Consider the following 19,238-nt stretch of genomic DNA (forward strand, 5'->3'; position numbering starts at 1 on the left):
TTTGTTTATTACAGCTGGCTGGCTTTTCCTTCATTAGTGCCGCAAAAGCAAGCACAGGGGGGCATCCATTTCACAAAATGGATGCCCCATGTGCTTCCTTTTTAAAATTTTGAGCTTCATTTTCTCAAAATTTTGCATAGGTACTTAAAAAAAAAGTGGCAATCGATTTTTTTATTATTGGCCATCTTTTTATGCAATACATTTTTTTGGGCGAACAATTCCTTTAATTACCGTTATTATTCTGTATTTTCGCAAACAGTTAAATGGATCGGGGCAACTAATTACAACATATTACAATATACCCGCTGGTGAGGTTAGCTGAGGTGGCCTTCCTTTACACCTGCAAAGGGTTTGTCAGTTGATTAATTTTTCAAGACAAAAAAGCTAATAAAATAAAAACATGGGACACAAATTGCTTTAAATTTGTATTAGTTTGAACCAATTAGCACAATAGGACCAATAGAATGTTAACATCTTAATTTTCTTCAAATTCTATTAAATTTACATTTTAGCGCAGGTGTCACTCGACAGAGAGATCAAAAAAATTGTTCTTCTCTGTAAAGTGTCACCGGTGGCAGGTAGTTAACAGAACAGTTAATGTTTTTTTAAAACAAATATAAAGTGGTCTTTTTAGCACACCTTTACCCTTTTTGCAGCCTCTTGGCACATGGATTGAGAAATGGCACTAGGGGTAGAGTTGGTGGGAGTAGAAGAAGAAGCAGGCGCGACACTTGAAGTGTAGATAGGTGCAGGATGGAAGTGCCCGAGTCCTGTGTGCCCTTATGACTCAAGGGAGTCTGGGGTGGCGGTGACCCTTGGATTTCTGTGTATCCAGAAGGGAGAACCCAATGGCTATTAGCTGGCATCACTAGGCTACCGGGAGAGACACGTTTGGAAGGTATAGGACCCAGTATGTGTTAGGAAGAAAGAGTGCTGAGCGGAGGGTATAGTAGCGTTCTCACTAGCAGTTTAGCAGTTTGGATCAGTATAAACCCCAGTACGTTTCAGGAAGGTAGAGTACTCAATAGGTGGTATAGAACAGTGGTCCGCAGCAGTTTTGAAGTTACAGTACCCAGTATGTGTTAGGAAGAAAGAGTGCTCGGCAGGCGGTATAGTACCGTACTCACTAGCAGTTTAGCAGTTCAGAAGGTATAATCCCCAGTAGGTTTCAGTAGAGTAGGTAGAGTACTCAAAAGGTGGTACCGTTGTTCTTAGAAGATAAAGAATATATGATCGGATTTAGCAAAATATCCACCAAATGGTCAAGAGACGTAATGGTGCTAACCATCAGCACAGCACAAAGAATCCATGCCAAAATTAAAATCGAGTTGGCAAATGAAGAAGAAAAGTTCCTCACCAATGAGGACCTACAGAATGCCCGAGAGAAATTAAAGGAGATTAACAAAGGATTTGAAAAATTTATGGCCTCCACCTTGGAAAAAAGAAGTTGTCCAAAGATATCCAAAATTTCAAGATTGAAAATGTATATCCATACTTTTTTTTTTTTTTTTAAATATTTTATTGATTTTATATTTTAGAAAACCAAACAACACACAACACAATACAACTGTTAATTATTTACAGAAACACAAAAGAAAATACGAAAAAACTCCCCCCACCCCCCATCAAGCCAGAGCCGGCTCCCTTGTATCCTCAGTCGGGGCACTGTCAGGTGGAACATTGTCCGTAGGTCCATCTTCCGAATTCTCAGATTCGTCCAAACCCTGTTGTGGGTTGGTCATAGAGGCCACCAATTGTCGCCAGGCCAGCAAGGGCCCTATCTCCTCCTCGCCCCCTTTAGTGACTGCTTCAAACCATACCACGGATTCAGCCTCCGCCCACCTCATAAGGTCCGCCCACCATAGTTCCACTCTCGGCCTGCAAGCCGATTTCCAGTTCATGGCAATCCTGCGTTTGGCCGGAACATATGCCAGGTCCCTCAGCTTGCTCAGGTGCCTAAAGTGTCTGGGCCTGGGGAAGATCCCAAGCATACATGACCAGGCAGAACCCACGTCCAACACCACTCCCCCACCTGCGAGCTTCATCTTAACCTCCTCCCAAAATCTATACACTTCCGGGCAGGCCCAAAACATGTGTAGCAACCCAGCGTCCACCTCCCCACACCTGGGGCATTTTTGAGTGATCGAGCCTCCGAACCGTGCGATCTTCTGGGGAGTCAGGTAGGCCCTGTGAGTAATGTAGAACTGGAGTTGTTGGAGCCGTGCATTTCGGGACACCTTTTTATGATACCCCAGGACCCTCTTCCACCGACCCTCCGTCATGAGTCCACCCATCTCCTCCTCCCATTCATGCCTCAGTTGGGGCAACTCTTTCCCACCCTTCGTTCTGAGGAGTTCGTATATCCGTGATATTTCATGCCCGCCCTCTGAGACATCATACATAGTTTCAAGGGTGGCATCGGGATCATCTGCCAGTGCCGTCACCGGCCATCTCTCTCTTACTCGTTGCACTAGCCTGGCATAGGTGATGTATGTATATCCATACTTAGCACCAGATTACAAGGATAAAAAAGACAGAGAAAAAGCGGCCAATCAAACGGGTCCCAATAGAGGAAGAAGAAAGAGGGTCACGTTCTCTGAAACTTCAAGCTCAGGGTCCTCTGATGGATCACCTCAAAATCCGGGGAGACAGCAATCTGGAGGACAACTTGTACCACCACCTCCTTAGGTCCCTTTTTTAGGGCGGGGGGGCCCCAGAGGATGCTACTGGGGTCCACCACCACCAATGCCAATGCCTTATTACCCCTACAACTATCAACAGTGGGGGCAACCAGGACGGGGACGACGCAACCAATGGAGGCATTAGAGACTATTCCAATTTTCAACCTATCAGGCCTTGAACTCACAAGGGCCGAAAGTGCGGTTTTGGCTAAAGGTCTCTCTTTTGTACCTTCTAATAGAACCAACTGGTTCAACCTCGACCAAGAACTGTCTACCTTCTTTAGAACAGTAAGATGAAAATTCTACTTCAAAGACAAGGAACCAGGAGAACAAGAGGAGGACTGTTGAAGAGCACAAAGCACTGAAAAGCCTCTCTACGAATAAGCAAATCGTTATAAAATCAGCAGACAAAGGAGGAGGAATAGTCATCCAAAGCATGGACCAGTACAAGAGTATGGTTAAAAACCTCTTGGATATTCCAACAAACTACAAGAAATTGAAAAGGGATCCCTCACTGGAAATAAAAAATAGGATCCAGGAGAATTTCGCATCAGAACATGGATGGATTACCGAAAAAGAGGCGATCTTCCTTACCACATCAGAAGGCAGAATACCCGCCTTTTATGTACTCCCTAAAATCCATAAGAATCAACATCAACCCCCGGGAAGGCCGATTGTATCTGGTTGCGGTTCAATCCTCGAACCAATTTGCAAGTTCGTGGACTATTTTTTGAAACCCCTGAGTCAGGAGACACCCACCTATCTGCGGGACACGATGGCAACCATCTCAATCTTTGAAAATCAGCCCTTGATTCCCACAGAAGAAATACTAGTAACAATGGACATCACCAGCTTATATACTAGCATCCCACAAGACTCTGCCATTGAATGTATTAGACATCATCTCACACACAACATGAAACAGACCCAAATACCAACGAACTTCATAGTAGAACTGCTTGAACTGGCCCTTCGCAACAATTTCTTTACATTTGATGAAATCTTCTACCTCCAGGTGAGCGGTACTGCAATGGGCGCCGTATTTGCGCCCAGCCTGGCAGTGATTTATATGTCAGAGTACGAACAACAGTTCATTTTTCACGCCAACAATCCTTTCCGGGACAAAATCTCACAGTGGTTCCGATACATTGATGATATTATTTTCATCTGGCAGGAGAATGAGACATCTTTGAATTACTTTTTGAAATGGGTGAATGAACAAACAAGCGAAATTCAATTCACTTTGGAGAAAATCAATCAAAGCATCAATTTCTTGGATTTAACCATCTCGGTCAAAGAGAACAAATTAATCTGCTCCCTGTTTAGAAAGGAAACTGACCGTAACACTCTCCTTCATTATAGGAGCTTTCACCCTAATAACCTCAGAAACAACTTACCATTTGGACAATTTTTAAGGTTGAGGCGCAATTGCACAGAGCTAGAACAGTACAAGGCGAATGCATCTATACTTCAAACCAAACTACGGAATCGAGGGTACCCCAAAAAACTGGTTAACAATACAAGTTAAGAGTCCAGTATATACCGCGAGAAACCCTCCTCTCTCCCAGAATACAGAATCCGGAAACGTCACAACGGATGACCTGTGTGACCACTTTTGGTCCTGACACCACCCATGTTAAGGCCATTATTAAAATTTTTTGGCCCCTTATACAAATCAGCCTACCTGATGAACCACTACCACGGATGGCACTGAAGCGGGGTAAAAATTTAAAAGACATACTCACCCACTCCATACTTAATAAAAAATCACAAAGATCGGAAATGTGGAGTATGCGAGAGATTGTAGGACACCATCCTTGTGGCACCTGTAACATGTGCAAATTAACCAAAAAAACTACATCCTTCAAGATTGGGGAACAAGATTGGCAGATAAAACACTTCTCCAATTGCAAAACTTCAAACGTCATTTATGTTTTTGAATGTCCATGCGAAATGAGATATGTTGGTCAGACCAAACGACAAGTGAACAAACGGATAGGGGAACATAGGTCACGCATCCGGTGCTGGTTTCACATTACATTGAGCATCAACATGGAGTAGATGACATGAAATGGTGGGTTGTTGACACTATCCTTAATAACACCAACACCACCAATGCACTTAACCACAAAGAAGCATGGTGGATTTTTAAATTAAAAGCCACCACTAGAGGTCTTAATGAGGCGGTACCCATAAATTACAGCTAAAGTTTACTTTCTCTGAGACCCACATAGCACCAGAATATACACCAAAGGGGTCCATGTTGATTTTCTAGGCAGGCCTAATCTTCTACACTGCCCAGAATGCCACTCCAATTCTTGCCTTGCTCTGGTCCATCTTTCTGTCCCTATATATGCTTTTTCACCCAGTACATTTTATGTAAAAAAAGTTTACATAATGTGATGCCTCATTTGTTAGGCCTCGATCTGTTTGTGTGTTTTTTGTCTCTTGGCTTTTGGTCCTCAGCGCATTGATGCATATGTCTTTGTGCATCTCCATGTGATCCTTTGATGGATTGATTCAACCTTATCTGCATATAGGATGCACTTTACAGTATATATGTACAAAAGACAGCATAATGTGATGCTTAACTTGTTAGGCCTCGATCTATGTATGTATCTTGTTTTTTTAAGACATTGTTCTCAGGACATGTATGTGTACTTTGCTGTGCATCTCCCCATGGTCCATTGATGTATGGATCCAATTATATCTATATACAATATGCACTTTACAAAAATTACTAGAGGCTCATGAACGGTTCAAACGTTGAATCTTGGCATACAGCTTACACACTTTTTACGCCTCAGTTCATTGCAAATTGATACGAGACTCTCCCTAAGAATGGGGCACATTTTCACTGACCTATAGCCACTTCAGACGGCATATTCGATGCGCTCACAATCCGCTACGAAAACATTGTCTAGGTCTCTATAGACAGACGCCGCGGACGAAAGAAAAAAAGCATCCCTTTACTTCTCTATGACAACCACATCGCTGTCATTTCTGCTCATGCGCGATACTAGGGACGCTCCACACTCGCACATGCGCAGGAGCCCGTTTCTATGCTCTGCGCATGCGCAGTGACTATTTACACACAGCTCCATTTTTAAATGCTAGTTACAGCGTAGCACTTCATCGCTGACACGGCGTGCTCCAGGTGATTCATCCCGCCGCCGCACAACGATCCTACCTATTGCCAGGACCCCGTTTGTCTCAGGTAATGCTGGGTTACAAACCCCCCTCCCCTGTGAATGGGGCCGTTGCTGCCTTCATGCAGGGGCGCAACGGACACAGGGCTCACTACACGCCACTTAGGTCGGCCAGCCAGCTGATCAAGTCTTTCTTTCTTCCATTTCTTCTTCTATATAGTGGGTTACTCAGCATCCACAACGTGACACATGCAGCCTCCCTCATTTTTTTGCTGCCAGCTGGTGACAGAAAAAGCCTCTCGTCACTGCCAGCATCCCGGCACTGGCCCACAGCACTTCTGCAAGCCCCGAGGTCGCCTAAAATGTACCAACTCACAAAAACAGGTAACTTGGAACTTGCTACCTGTGATGCGGATTACTTCAACAGCTGATCCGCACACACCGTTTTGTTTTTATCCACTAGTGGCGTACTCCAGTCACAGCACTGACTCATACCATATGCATGTTCTTTTTTCTCTCTCCCTATTTTTCAGGCACAGAACAGCGTTTGCCTTACTAACACTGTCCCAAGGCCACTTTTCCTAAATCTACGCCAATGGAAGTTGAATCCCATTCCCAACTCTAACACATTCAGGTCAGTCACTGGATAGCACAAGCCACAAGTCTGAGTATTCATTTTAACTCCTTCTACCCGCCGGGGGGCATTTTAATCTCAAATTAAATTGATTTGTTTTTGTTTGTATGACATGCTAATATCCTGTTGTGTTTTTGCAACAACACAATAGTGCTCTAATTACACTAAATCCTTTCCCATTTGATTTCCCCATGTAGGGAGACTGTTTTTTTTTTCCCTTGAAGAAGGCGTTTTACGCCGAAACGTCACGGGACCACACCCCATCTGGCTCAGATATGCCTGTCCCCTCACACCACCTGATCAATATCTAGACGTAGGCCAAAGACTTGGTTACCTCCCTCAAAAAATCCAACACACCTTGGAAACAACTACCAGGATGTTCTATGTGAAAACCTTACTCTGGTTTATTATTCACAGTTGTATGGTTTATGTATTTTCTTGATCATAATTGCTGAAATAACTGCCCTGCTCTTATGTTCATGCACTAGCAATTTTATGACCATGTACAAATAGCTTGTGAACTGTGTCTATTATTTGCTTTCTGTTTGATTCCATTTCCAACATGTTTGCCAACCTGAAGGCAAGTGTTTGTAAAAATCTTTAAATATTAAGGGAAACTGAACCCTTACTCCATCTTTTTGCTTTGACCTTAGTCAAATAAATAAGCTAATAGTCAAACTTGAGATTCCTTTTGTATTTATATCTCTTATAATCATGAGTATACAGTGTTTCTGATATTCAGCATGCCAAATGAGATAACCTTTGCAGAAAATTATAATGCAAATTGATGTAAATGTATGTGGCAGGACGTCACCATTTTGTTTGAAATACTTGTAGCTCTGAAGTCCTACCACTTTCTCTGAGCAGTCCCTCCTCTTACCTACATAGAACAGTGCTCAGCAGCAGTTTGGAAGGTATAGTACCCAGTATGTGTTGGGAGGATGGAGTGTTCAGCAGGCGGCATAGTAGCGTACTCACTAGCAGTTTAGCAGTTTGGAAGGTACAGTACCCAGTATGTGTTAGGAAGGTACAGTACTCAGTAGGTGGTATAGACCAGCGCTCAGCAGCAGTTTGGAAGGTACAGTACGCAGTATGTGTTAGGAAGATAGAGTGCTCAGCTCAGCAGGCGGTATATTAGCGTGCTCACTAGCAGTTTAGCAGTTTGGAAGGTACAGTACTCAGTTATGTGTTAGGAAGGTGGTATGTATCAAGCAGGTGGAAGTAGGGTACAGTGTCAGGAGGGTACAGCGGTCAGTAGGAGGGTACAGTGTTCAGTAGCTTGTATGCGCTGAACAGTTGCTCGGATGGCAGCAGGACTTGCTCAGCAGGTGGCATAGTACAATGCTCAGCGAGTGCTAGGAAGGAATAGTGTTTCTCAGGTGAGGGCATAGTGATCAGACAGTAAAGTGCAGAGTTCAGAAGCTGATAGGAAAGGAAAGTGCAGAGCAGGGTATAGTACAGTCCTCGGCAGGTGTAATTGATTAGTCAGCAGGTGATAGGGTACAATGTAAAGTGTAGTGCATTTAAAGGAGGGGCTGCTGGATTGCTCATCGGTGCACGCTACCCCACTGCTCTATTTATGTTCACCTAAAGGCACCTGCAGCGAGGCTTGGCAAGGGTTATGGGAATCACCGAGAAATGCCAGAGATAGCGCTATTTACACAAGAAATCGCTTGCACTTACATGCCTTCGCCAAGTCAGAACTATTTGCAGGCCATTATCCAATACACACAAATGCAGCCATTATGTATTCTATCTCCTTCATTTTTTTTTGCAACATTTTGGCAAAACGGTCACATGCAATGAAATGAAGGAGGCGATTATGTAAACAAAATAGGTCACACGAAATTGAGAAAAAAGGCGGATACACAAAAAACAAAACGCACACATGGATGTAACACAAAGGAGTAACAATGGACATTAATCAAAGAGAAAGAATATATCTGAAGTGAAATTGTGTGTACAGGACACATACAAAAACATCTTTTGGACTTCATGCAAGCAATGTCTTGCTTAAATACGGTAAAGTACAGCGCTCAGCAGGTGGTAGGGTGATATGGTGGTCAGCAGGTGATGGGAGGATACAGCGCTCAGCAGGTGGTAGGGTGATATGGTGGTCAGCAGGTGATGGGATGGGTACAGTGCTCAGCAGGCGGTAGGGTGATATGGTGGTCAGCAAGTGATGGGAGGGTACAGCGCTCAGCAGGTGGTAGGGTGATATGGTGGTCAGCAGGTGATGGGAGGATACAGCGCTCAGCAGGTGGTAGGTTGATATGGTGGTCAGCAAGTGATGGGAGGGTACAGCGCTCAGCAGGTGGTAGGGTGATATGGTGGTCAGCAAGTGATGGGAGGGTACAGCGCTCAGCAGGTGGTAGAGTGATATCGTGGTCAGCAGGTGATGGGAGGATACAGCGCTCAGCAGGTGGTAGGGTGATATGGTGGTCAGCAGGTGATGGGATGGGTACAGCGCTCAGCAGGCGGTAGGGTGATATGGTGGTCAGCAAGTGATGGGAGGGTACAGCGCTCAGCAGGTGGTAGGGTGATATGGTGGTCAGCAGGTGATGGGAGGATACAGCGCTCAGCAGGTGGTAGGTTGATATGGTGGTCAGCAGGTGATGGGAGGGTGCAGCGCTCAGCAGGTGGTAGGTTGATTTGGTGGTCAGCAGGTGATGGGAGGTTACAGCGCTCAGCAGGTGGTAGAGTGATATCGTGGTCAGCAGGTGATGGGAGGATACAGCGCTCAGCAGGTGGTAGGGTTATATGGTGGTCAGCAGGTGATGGGAGGGTGCAGCGCTCAGCAGGTGGTAGAGTGATATCGTGGTGGTCAGCAGGTGATGGGAGAGTACAGCACTAAGCAGGTGGTAGGGTGATAAGGTGGTCAGGAGGTGATGGGAGCGTACAGCGCTCAGCAGGTGGTAGGGTGACATGGTGGTCAGAAGGTGATGGGAGGGTGCTGCACTCAGCAGGTGGTAGGGTGATATGGTGGTCAGCAGATGATGGGAGAGTACAGCACTAAGCAGGTGGTATGGTGGTCAGCAGGTGATGGGAGGGTGCAGCGCTCAGCAGGTGGTAGGGTGATATGGTGGTCAGCAGGTGATGGCAGGGTGTAGCGCTCATTAGGTGGTAGGGTGATATGGTGGTCAGCAGGTGATGGGCGGGAACAGCGCTAAGCAGGTGGTAGGGTGATGTGGTGAGCAGTTGATGGGAGAATTTAGTGACTAGCAGGAGGTAGGGTGATATGGTGGTCAGCAGATGATGGGTGGCTACAGTGCTCAGAAGGTTGCAGGGTGATATGGGGGTACACAGATAATGGGAGGGTGGTAAATGTCAATATTCAGCAGGTGGTAGTGTGATATGGTGGTCAGCAGGTGATGGGAGGGTACAGCGCTCAGCAGGTGGTAGGATGAAATGGGGATCAGCAGGTGATGGGAGGGTGGTAAATGCCAATGTTAAGCAGGTGGTAGTGTGATATCGTGGTCAGCAGGTGATGAGGGTACAGCGCTCATCAGGTGGTAGTGTGATATGGTGGTCAGCAGGTGATGAATGGGTACAGTGCTCAGTAGGCGGTAGGGTGATATGGTGGTCAGCAGGTGATGGGAGGGTACAGCGCTCAGCAGGTGGTAGTGTGATATGGTGGTCAGCAGGTGATGGAATGGGTACAGTGCTCAGCAGGCGGTAGGGTGATATGGTGGTCAGCAGGTGATGGGTGGGTACAGCGCTCAGCATGTGGTAAGGTGATTATGGTGGTCAGCATGTGATGGGAGAATATAGTGACTAGCAGATGGTAGGGTGAAATGGTGGTCAGCAGGTGATGGGAGGGTGCAGCGCTCAGCAGGTGTTAGGGCAATATGGTGGTCAGCAGGTGATAGGAGAGTACAGTGCTACGGAGGTGGTAGGGTGAAATGGTGGTCAGCAGGTGATGGGAGGGTGCAGCGCTCAGCGGGTGGTAGGACGATATGGTGGTCAGCAGGTGATAGGAGAGTACAGCGCTACGGAGGTGGTAGGGTGAAATGGTGGTCAGCAGGTGATGGGAGAATATAGTGACTAGCAGGTGGTAGAGTAATATGGTGGTCAGCAGGTGATGGGAGGGTGCAGCGCTCAGTAGGTGTTAGGGCAATGCGGTGGTCAGCAGGTGATGGGAGGGAACAGCGCTCAGCCGGTGCTAGGGTGATATGGAGGTCAGCAGGTGATGGGAGAATATAGTATTAGCAGGTGGTAGGGTGATATGGTGGTCAGCAGGTGATGGGAGGGTACAGCGCTCAGCAGGTGGTAGGGGGATATGGTGGTCAGCAGGTGATGGGAGAATATAGTGACTAGCAGCTGGTAAGGTGATATGGTGGTCAGCAGGTGATGGGAGGGTATAGGGCTCAGCAGGTGGCATGGTGATATGGTGGTCAGCGGGTGATTGGAGGATACTGGGCACAGCAGGCGGTAGGGTGATATGGTGAACAGCAGGTGATGGGAGGGTACAGCGCTCAGCAGGTGGAAGGATGACATGGTGTTCAGCAGGTGATGGGAGGGTGCAGCGCTCAGCAGCTGGTAGGGTGATGTGGTCAGCAGGTGATGGGAGAATTTAGTGACTAGCAGGTGGTAGGGTGATATGGTGGTCAGCAGATGATGGGCGGGTACAGTGCTCAGAAGATTTCAGGGTGATATGGGGCTCAGCAGATAATGGGAGGGTGGTAAATGTCAATATTCAGCAGGTAGTAGGGTGATATGGTTGTCAGCAGGTGATGGAATGGGTACAGTGCTCAGCAGGCGGTAGGGTGATATGGTGGTCAGCAGGTGATGGAATGGGTACAGTGCTCAGCAGGCGGTAGGGTGATATGGTGGTCAGCAGGTGATGGGAGGGTACAGCGCTCAGCAGGTGGTAGGGTGATATGGTGGTCAGCAGGTGATGGAATGGGTACAGTGCTCAGCAGGCGGTAGGGTGATATGGTGGTCAGCAGGTGATGGGAGGGTACAGCGCTCAGCAGGTGGTAGGGTGATATGGTGGTCAGCAGGTGATGGAATGGGTACAGTGCTCAGCAGGTGGTAGGGTGATATGGGGGTCAGCAGGTGATGGGAGAATATAGTGACTAGCAAGTGGTAGGGGGAAATGGTGGTCAGCAGGTGATGGGAGGGTGCAGCGCTCCGCAGGTGGTAGGGTGATATGGTGGTCAGCAGGTGATGGGAGAGTACAGCGCTAAGCAGGTGGTAGGGTGATGTGGTCAGCAGGTGGTGTGAGAATTTAGTGACTAGCAGGTGGTAGGGTGATATGGTGGTCAGCAGGTGGTGGCAGGGTGCAGCGCTCATTAGGTCGTAGGGCGATATGGTGGTCAGCAAGTGATGGGCGGGGAACAGCGCTAAGCAGGTGGTAGGGTGATGTGGTCAGCAGGGGATGGGAGAATTTAGTGACTAGCAGGTGGTAGGGTGAAATTGTGGTCAGCAGGGGATGGGCAGGTACAGTGTTCAGAAGGTTGCAGGGTGATATGGGGGTCAGCAGATAATGGGAGGGTGGTAAATGTCAATATTCAGCAGGTGGTAGGGTGATGTGGTGGTCAGCAGGTGATGAGAGGGTACAGCTCTCATCAGGTGGTAGGGTGATATGGTGGTCAGCAGGTGATGGGAGGGTACAGCGCTCAGCAGGTGGTATGGTGATATGGTGGTCAGCAGGTGATGGAATGGGTACAATGCTCAGCAGGCGGTAGGGTAATATGGTGGTCAGCAGGTGATGGGTGGGTACAGCGCTCAGCAGGTGGTAAGGTGATTATGGTGGTCAGCAGGTGATGGGAGAATATAGTGACAAGCAGGTGGTAGGGTGAAATGGTGGTCAGCAGGTGATGGGAGGGTGCAGCGCTCAGCAGGTGGTAGGGCGATATGGTGGTCAGCAGGTGATAGGAGAATACAGTGCTAAGGAGGTGGTAGGGTGAAATGGTGGTCAGCAGGTGATGGGAGAATATAGTGACTAGCAGGTGGTAGAGTAATATGGTGGTCAGCGGGTGATGGGAGGGTGCAGCGCTCAGTAGGTGTTAGGGCGATGTGGTGGTCAGCAGGTGATGGGAGGGAACAGCGCTCAGCCGGTGCTAAGGTGATATGGAGGTCAGCAGGTGATGGGAGAATATAGTATTAGCAGGTGGTAGGGTGATATGGTGGTCAGCAGGTGAAGGGAGAGTACAGCGCTTAGCATTTGGTAGGGTGATATGGTGGTCAGCAGGTGATGGGAGAATATAGTGACTAGCAGCTGGTAAGGTGATATGGTGGTCAGCAGGTGAGGGGAGGGTATAGGGCTCAGCAGGTGGCATGGTGATATGGTGGTCAGCGGGTAATTGGAGGATACTGGGTAGAGCAAGCGGTAGGGTGATATGGTGGTCAGCAGGTGATGGGTGGGTATAGTGCTCAGCAGGTGGTAGGGTGATATGGTGGTCAGCAGGTGATGGGAGGGTACAGCGCTCAGCAGGTGGTAGGGTGATATGGGGGTCAGCAGGTGATGGGACAATATAGTGACTAGCAGCTGGTAAGGTGATATGGTGGTCAGCAGGTGATGGGAGGTTACAGTACTCAGCAGGTGGTAGGGTGATGTGGTGGTCGGCAGGTGCTGGGAGAATATAGGGATTCGCAGGGGGTAGGGTGATATGGTGGTCAGCAGGTGACGAAGGGTGGTAAATGTCTATGTTAAACAGGTGGTAGGGTAATATGGTGGTCAGCTGGTGATGGGAGGGTATCGGGCTCAGCAGGCGGTAGGGTGACATGGTGGTCAGCAGGTGTTGGGAGGGTATAGCGCTCAGCAGGTGGTAGGGTGATATGGTGGTGAGCCAGTGATGGGAGGGTACAGCGATCAGCAGGTGGTAGGGTGGTATGGTGGTCATCAGGTGATGGGAGGGTACTGCGCTCAGCAGGTGGTAGGGTGATATGGTGGTCAGCAGGTGATGGGAGAGTACAGCGCTCAGCAGATGGTAGGGTGATATGGTGGTCAGCAGGTGATGGGAGGGTACATCGCTCAGCAGGTGGTAGGGTAATATGGTGGTCAGCAGGTGATGGGAGGGTACAGTAATCAGCAGGTGGTAGGGTGATATGTGGTCAGCAGGTGATGGGAAGGCGTTAAATGTCAATGTTCAGCAGGTGTTAGGGTGATATTGTGGTCAGCAGGTGATGGGAGGTTACAGTGCTCAGCAGGTGGTAGGGTGATATGGTGGTCAGCGGGTGATTGGAGGATACTGGGCACAGCAGGCGGTAGGGTGATATCGTGGTCAGCAGGTGATGGGTGGGTATAGTGCTCAACAGGTGGTAGTGTGATATGGTGGTCAGCAGGTGATGGGAGAATATAGTGACTAGCAGCTGATAAGGTGGTCAGCAGGTGATGGGAGGGTACAGCGCTCAGCAGGTGGCATGGTGATATGGTGGTCAGCGGGTGATTGGAGGATACTGGGCACAGCAGGCGGTAGGGTGATATGGTGGTCACCAGGTGATGGGTGGGTATAGTGCTCAGCAGGTGGTAGGGTGATATGGTGGTGAGACGTGATGGGAGGGTACAGTGCTCAGCAGGTGGTAGGGTGATATGGTGGTCAGCACGTTATGGGAGGGTGCAGCGCTCAGCAGGTGGTAGGGTGATATGGTGGTCAGCAGGTGATGGGAGGGTACAGCACTCAAAAGGTGGTAGGGTGATATGGTGGTCAGCAGGTGATGGAAGAATATAGTGACTAGCAGGTGGAAGGGGGATATAGCGGTCAGCAGATGATGGGAGGGTACAGCGCTCAGCAGGTGGTAGGGTGATATGGTGGTGAGACGTGATGGGAGGGTACAGTGCTCAGCAGGTGGTAGGGTGATATGGTTGTCAGCAGGTGATGGGAGAGTACAGCACTCAGCAGGAGGTAGGGTGATATGGTGGTCAGCAGGTGATGGGAGGGTACAGCACTCAAAAGGTGGTAGGGTGATATGGTGGCCAGCAGGTGATGGAAGAATATAGTGACTAGCAGGTGGAAGGGGGATATAGCGGTCAGCAGATGATGGGAGGGTTCAGCGCTCAGCAGGTGGTAGGGTGATATGGTGGTCAGCAGATGATGGGAGGGTACAGCACTCAAAAGGTGGTAGGGTGATATGGTGGTCAGCAGGTGATGGGAAGTTACAGTGCTCAGCAGGTGGTAGGGTGATATGGTGGTCAGCAGGTGATGGGAAGGTGTTAAATGTCAATGTTCAGCAGGTGGTAGAGTGATATGGTGGTGAGAAGGTGATGGGAGTGTACGGCGCTCTACAAGTGGTAGGGTGATATGGTGGTCAGCAGGTGATGGGAGAGAACAGCGCTCAGCCGGAGGTAGGGTGACATGGTGGTCAGCAGGTGATGGGAGAATATAGTGACTAGCAGCTGGTAAGGTGATATGGTGGTCAGCAGATGATGGGAGGGTACAGCGCTCAGCAGGTGGCATGGTGATATGGTGGTCAGAGGGTGATTGGAGGATACTGGGCACAGCAGGCGGTAGGGTGATATGGGGGTCAGCAGGTGATGGGACAATATAGTGACTAGCAGCTGGTAAGGTGATATGGTGGTCAGCAGGTGATGGGAGGGTACAGCACTCAAAAGGTGGTAGGGTGATATGGTGGTCAGCAGGTGATGGGAGGTTACAGTACTCAGCAGGTGGTAGGGTGATATGGTGGTCAGCAGGTGATGGGAGGTTACAGTACTCAGCAGGTGGTAGGGTGATATGGTGGTCAGCAGGTGATGGGAGGGTACATCGCTCAGCAGGTGGTAGGGTAATATGGTGGTCAGCAGGTGATGGGAGGGAACAGCGCTCATTAGTTGGTAGGGTGACATGGTGGTCAGCAGGTGATGGGAGAATATAGTGACTAGCAGCTGGTAAGGTGATATGGTGGTCAGCAGATGATGGGAGGGTACAGCGCTCAGCAGGTGGCATGGTGATATGGTGGTCAGCGGGTGATTGGAGGATACTGGGCACAGCAGGCAGTAGGGTGATATGGGGGTCAGCAGGTGATGGGACAATATAGTGACTAGCAGCTGGTAAGGTGATATGGTCAGCAGGTGATGGGGGTACAGCACTCAAAAGGTGGTAGGGTGATATGGTGGTCAGCAGGTGATGGGAGGTTACAGTACTCAGCAGGTGGTAGGGTGATATGGTGGTCAGCAGGTGATGGGAGGTTACAGTACTCAGCAGGTGGTAGGGTGATATGGTGGTCGGCAGGTGCTGGGAGAATATAGGAATTCGCAGGGGGTAGGGTGATATGGTGGTCAGCTGGTGACGACGGGTAGTAAATGTCTATGTTAAGCAGGTGGTAGGGTAATATGGTGGTCAGTTGGTGATGGGAGGGTATCGGGCTCAGCAGGCGGTAGGGTGACATGGTGGTCAGCAGGTGATGGGAGGGTATAGCGCTCAGCAGGTGGTAGGGTGATATGGTGGTGAGCCAGTGATGCGAGGGTATAGTGCTCAGCAGGTGGTAGGGTGATATGTGGTCAGCAGGTGATGGGAAGGCGTTAAATGTCAATGTTCAACAAGTGGTAGAGTGATATGGTGGTGAGCAGGCGATGGGAGTGTACGGCGCTCTACAGGTGGTAGGAAGATATGGTGGTCAGCAGTTGATGGGAGAGTACAGTGCTCAGCAGGTGGTAGGGTGATATGGGGGTCAGCAGGTGATGGGTGGGTACAGCGCTCAGCAGTTGGTAGGGTGATATGGGGGTCAGCGGGTGATGGGAGAATATAGTGACTAGCAGCTGGTAGGTTGACATGGTGGTCAGCAGGTGATGGGAAGGGATCAGTGGTCAGCAGGTGGTAGGATTATATGGTGGTCAGCAGGCGATGGGAGGGTACAGCACTCAGCCGGTGGTAGGGTGATATGGTGGTCAGCAGGTGATGGGAGGGTACAGCACTCAGCCGGTGGCATGGTGATATGGTGCTCAGCGGGTGATTGGAGGATACTGGACACAGCAGGCGGTAGGGTGATATGGTGGTCAGCAGGTGATGGGTGGGTATAGTGCTCAGCAGGTGGTAGGGTGATATGGTGGTGAGACGTGATGGGAGGGTACACTGCTCAGCAGGTTGTAGGGTGATATGGTGGTCAGCACGTTATGGGAGGGTGCAGCGCTCAGCAGGTGGTAGGGTGACATGGCGGTCAGCAGGTGATGGGAGAATATAGTGACTAGCGGGTGGAAGGGGGATATAGCGGTCAGCAGGTGATGGGAGGGTACAGCGCTCAGCAGGTGGTAGGGTGATATGGTGGTCAGCAGGTGAATGGAAGGTACAGCGCTCAGCAGGTGGTAGGGTGATATGGTGGTCAGCAGGTGAAGGGAGGGTACAGCGCTCACCAGGTGGTAGGGTGATATGGGGTCAGCAGGTGATGGGAGAATATATTGACTAGCAGCTGCTAGGTTGACATGGTGGTCAGCAGGTGATGGGAAGGGATCAGTGCTCAGCAGGTGGTAGGATTATATGGTGATCAGCAGGTGATGGGAGGGTACAGCACTCAGTCGTTGGTAGGGTGATATGGTGGTCAGCAGGTGATGGGTGGGTACAGCACTCAGTGGGTGGTAGGTTGATATGGTGGTCAGCAGGTGATGGGAGGGTATAGCACTGGTGAGGTGGTCGGGTGATTTGGTGGTCAGTAGGTGATGGGAGGGTGGTAAATGTTCAGCAGGTGGTAGGGTGAAATGGTGGTTAGCAGGTAATGGGGGTATTGCGCTCCGCAGCTGGTAGGGTGATATGGTGGTCATTAGGTGATGGGAGGGTGGTAAATGTTCAGCAGGTGGTAGGGTGATATGGTGGTCAGCAGGTGATGGGAGGGTGCAGTGCTCGGCAATTGGTAGAGTGATATGGTGGTCAGCAGGTGATGGAAGGGTGCAGTGCTCAGCAATTGGTAGAGTGATATGGCGGTCAGGAGATGATGGGGTGGTAAATGTCAATGTTCAGCAGCCGATATGCATCAATGAGGGCCCAGCAGGTGATAGGACAGTAAAGGACACTAAAGTGCTCGTCATTGAGAGGGTCCAGTGATCAGTAGGTGGTAAAGTGGGGTAGTATAGTAAACAGCAGGTGGTATAATACAGTGTTTAGCAGGTGCTAGTGGTCAGTCGAGGGCAGAGTATACTGCTCGGCAGACTGTTTAGTACAGGGCTCAGCGGGTGTTCAGCCCCTGGGGCGGATAGCTGAGGAGTTTTTAGCCATTGCCTCTCGCCTTGGGCCAAACTGCACATCTCAGGTTCGAATACAGAAACGGGGCCTTTAAGAAATGGGGTGCCATGAAATTGGGCAACAATGACACCTCTTAATGCAGTGCTTAGAAGATGGAGGAATCTGAAATGAAGCGCTACATAAGAACCCACATTATTATCATCAGCAGGGGATAAAAGACTGTGTGGACAGTGGTCAGAAGGTGGTATAGGACCCTGGTCAGCAAGAGATGGGGTACAGTGATGAACGGGTGGTAAAGGACAGCACTCTCTCTGCTCAGCATATCGTGTAGGATAGTGCTCAGCAGTTGGTAGGAGGCTATAGTATTCAGCAGGTGGTGCAGTACTCTGATGAGTAGGTTGTGCAGTCTTTCATGAGTAGGTGGTAAAGTACAGTGCTTGGCAGATGGTATAGTATAGTGCTCCGCAGGTGGTAAAGTACAGTAATGAGCAGATGGTATCGTAATGTGCTCAGCAAGTGGTACCTTACATTAATCAGCAAGTAGTACAGTGATCAGCAGGTGGCATAGCACCAGTACCCCGCAGGTGGTAACGTGTGGTAATCAGCAGGTTGTGCAGTACAGTGCTCAGCAGGTTGTACGGCGCTCAGCGAGTGCACCGTGCAGCTAGTACACACCGCGCAGCGTTGCGCGGCGCACCGGCAGCCCTTACCTGCGCAGCGCAGGCTGCTGCCGAAGATGTAGCGCGTGCACAGGTCGCACCAGGCCCGCAGCCCCGGCTCCGGCGTGAAGCGGTGCCCCTCTCCCCGCCCCACCGGCTCCGGCCCGTCGCCCTCGGACTGCTCGAAGATGGTCCTGACATCTGGGGGCGGCCGGTGAGCCCTCAGCCTGCGGCGGGGTCCTGGCGCCCTGCCTGGCGGGGAGAGACGAGGGGCCGGGGATGCCTCGGCCGGGGCATGCCTGCCGGCCCCAGGGGGGGACACCTTGATGCCCGAAGGGCTCCTCCAGTGGCGGGGGGACGGGGACGCAGCCATAGTGCCCAGGCCGCCGCAGCCTGAGCCACACTGTGCCCGGACAGAGGTGTGGGGGGCGGCGGCTGAGTGCCGGCTCCTCCCCATCCACCTGCGGACGCCCGCCCACCTGCCTGCAGCCGGGCACAGGGCAGCGGCGGAGCCCGGTGGCGGCGCGCTGGCGCCCCTCGGGCAAGCCGGGGCTTAGGACAAGCAGACCCAGATCACAAGCAGACCCAGATCACACCGCCCCAGGGCTTAGGGCCAAGCAGACCCAGATCACACCGCCCCAGGGCTTAGGGCCAAGCAGACCCAGATCACACAGGCCCGGGGCTTATGGCCAAGCTGACCCAGATCACACGGGCCCGGGGTTTAGGATCAAGCAGACCCAGATCACACAGGCCCCGGCTTAGGGCCAAGCAGACCCACATCACACAGGCCCGGGGCTTAGGGCCAAGCTGACCCAGATCACACAGGCCTGGGGCTTAGGACCAAGCAGACCCAGATCACACAGGCCCGGGGCTTAGGGACAAGCAGACCCACATCACACAGGCCCGGGGTTTAGGGCCAAGCAGACCCAGATCACACAGGAACAGGGCTTAGGGCCAAGCAGACCCACATCACACAGGCCCGGGGTTTAGGGCCAAGCAGA

At 50.4% G+C, this 19,238-nt stretch overlaps 1 protein-coding gene across 1 annotated transcript in view; it reads right to left on the reverse strand.

Moving 5' to 3' along the window:
- The window catches only part of RASSF3 (Ras association domain family member 3), a 738,414-nt gene extending 719,756 nt beyond the window's left edge, over nt 1-18,658 (reverse strand). Inside the window, exon 1 of the mRNA XM_069629771.1 lies at nt 18,289-18,658. Coding sequence (XP_069485872.1) covers nt 18,289-18,610 — 322 coding nt within the window. The 5' untranslated portion in view covers nt 18,611-18,658. The remainder of the gene's footprint in view (nt 1-18,288) is intronic.
- Between the last annotated feature and the right edge of the window lie 580 nt (nt 18,659-19,238).

Source organism: Ambystoma mexicanum, chromosome 12 (genome assembly GCF_040938575.1).
Source record: "Ambystoma mexicanum isolate Mex_15411 chromosome 12, UKY_AmexF1_1, whole genome shotgun sequence".
Taxonomy (NCBI): Eukaryota; Metazoa; Chordata; class Amphibia; order Caudata; family Ambystomatidae; genus Ambystoma; species Ambystoma mexicanum.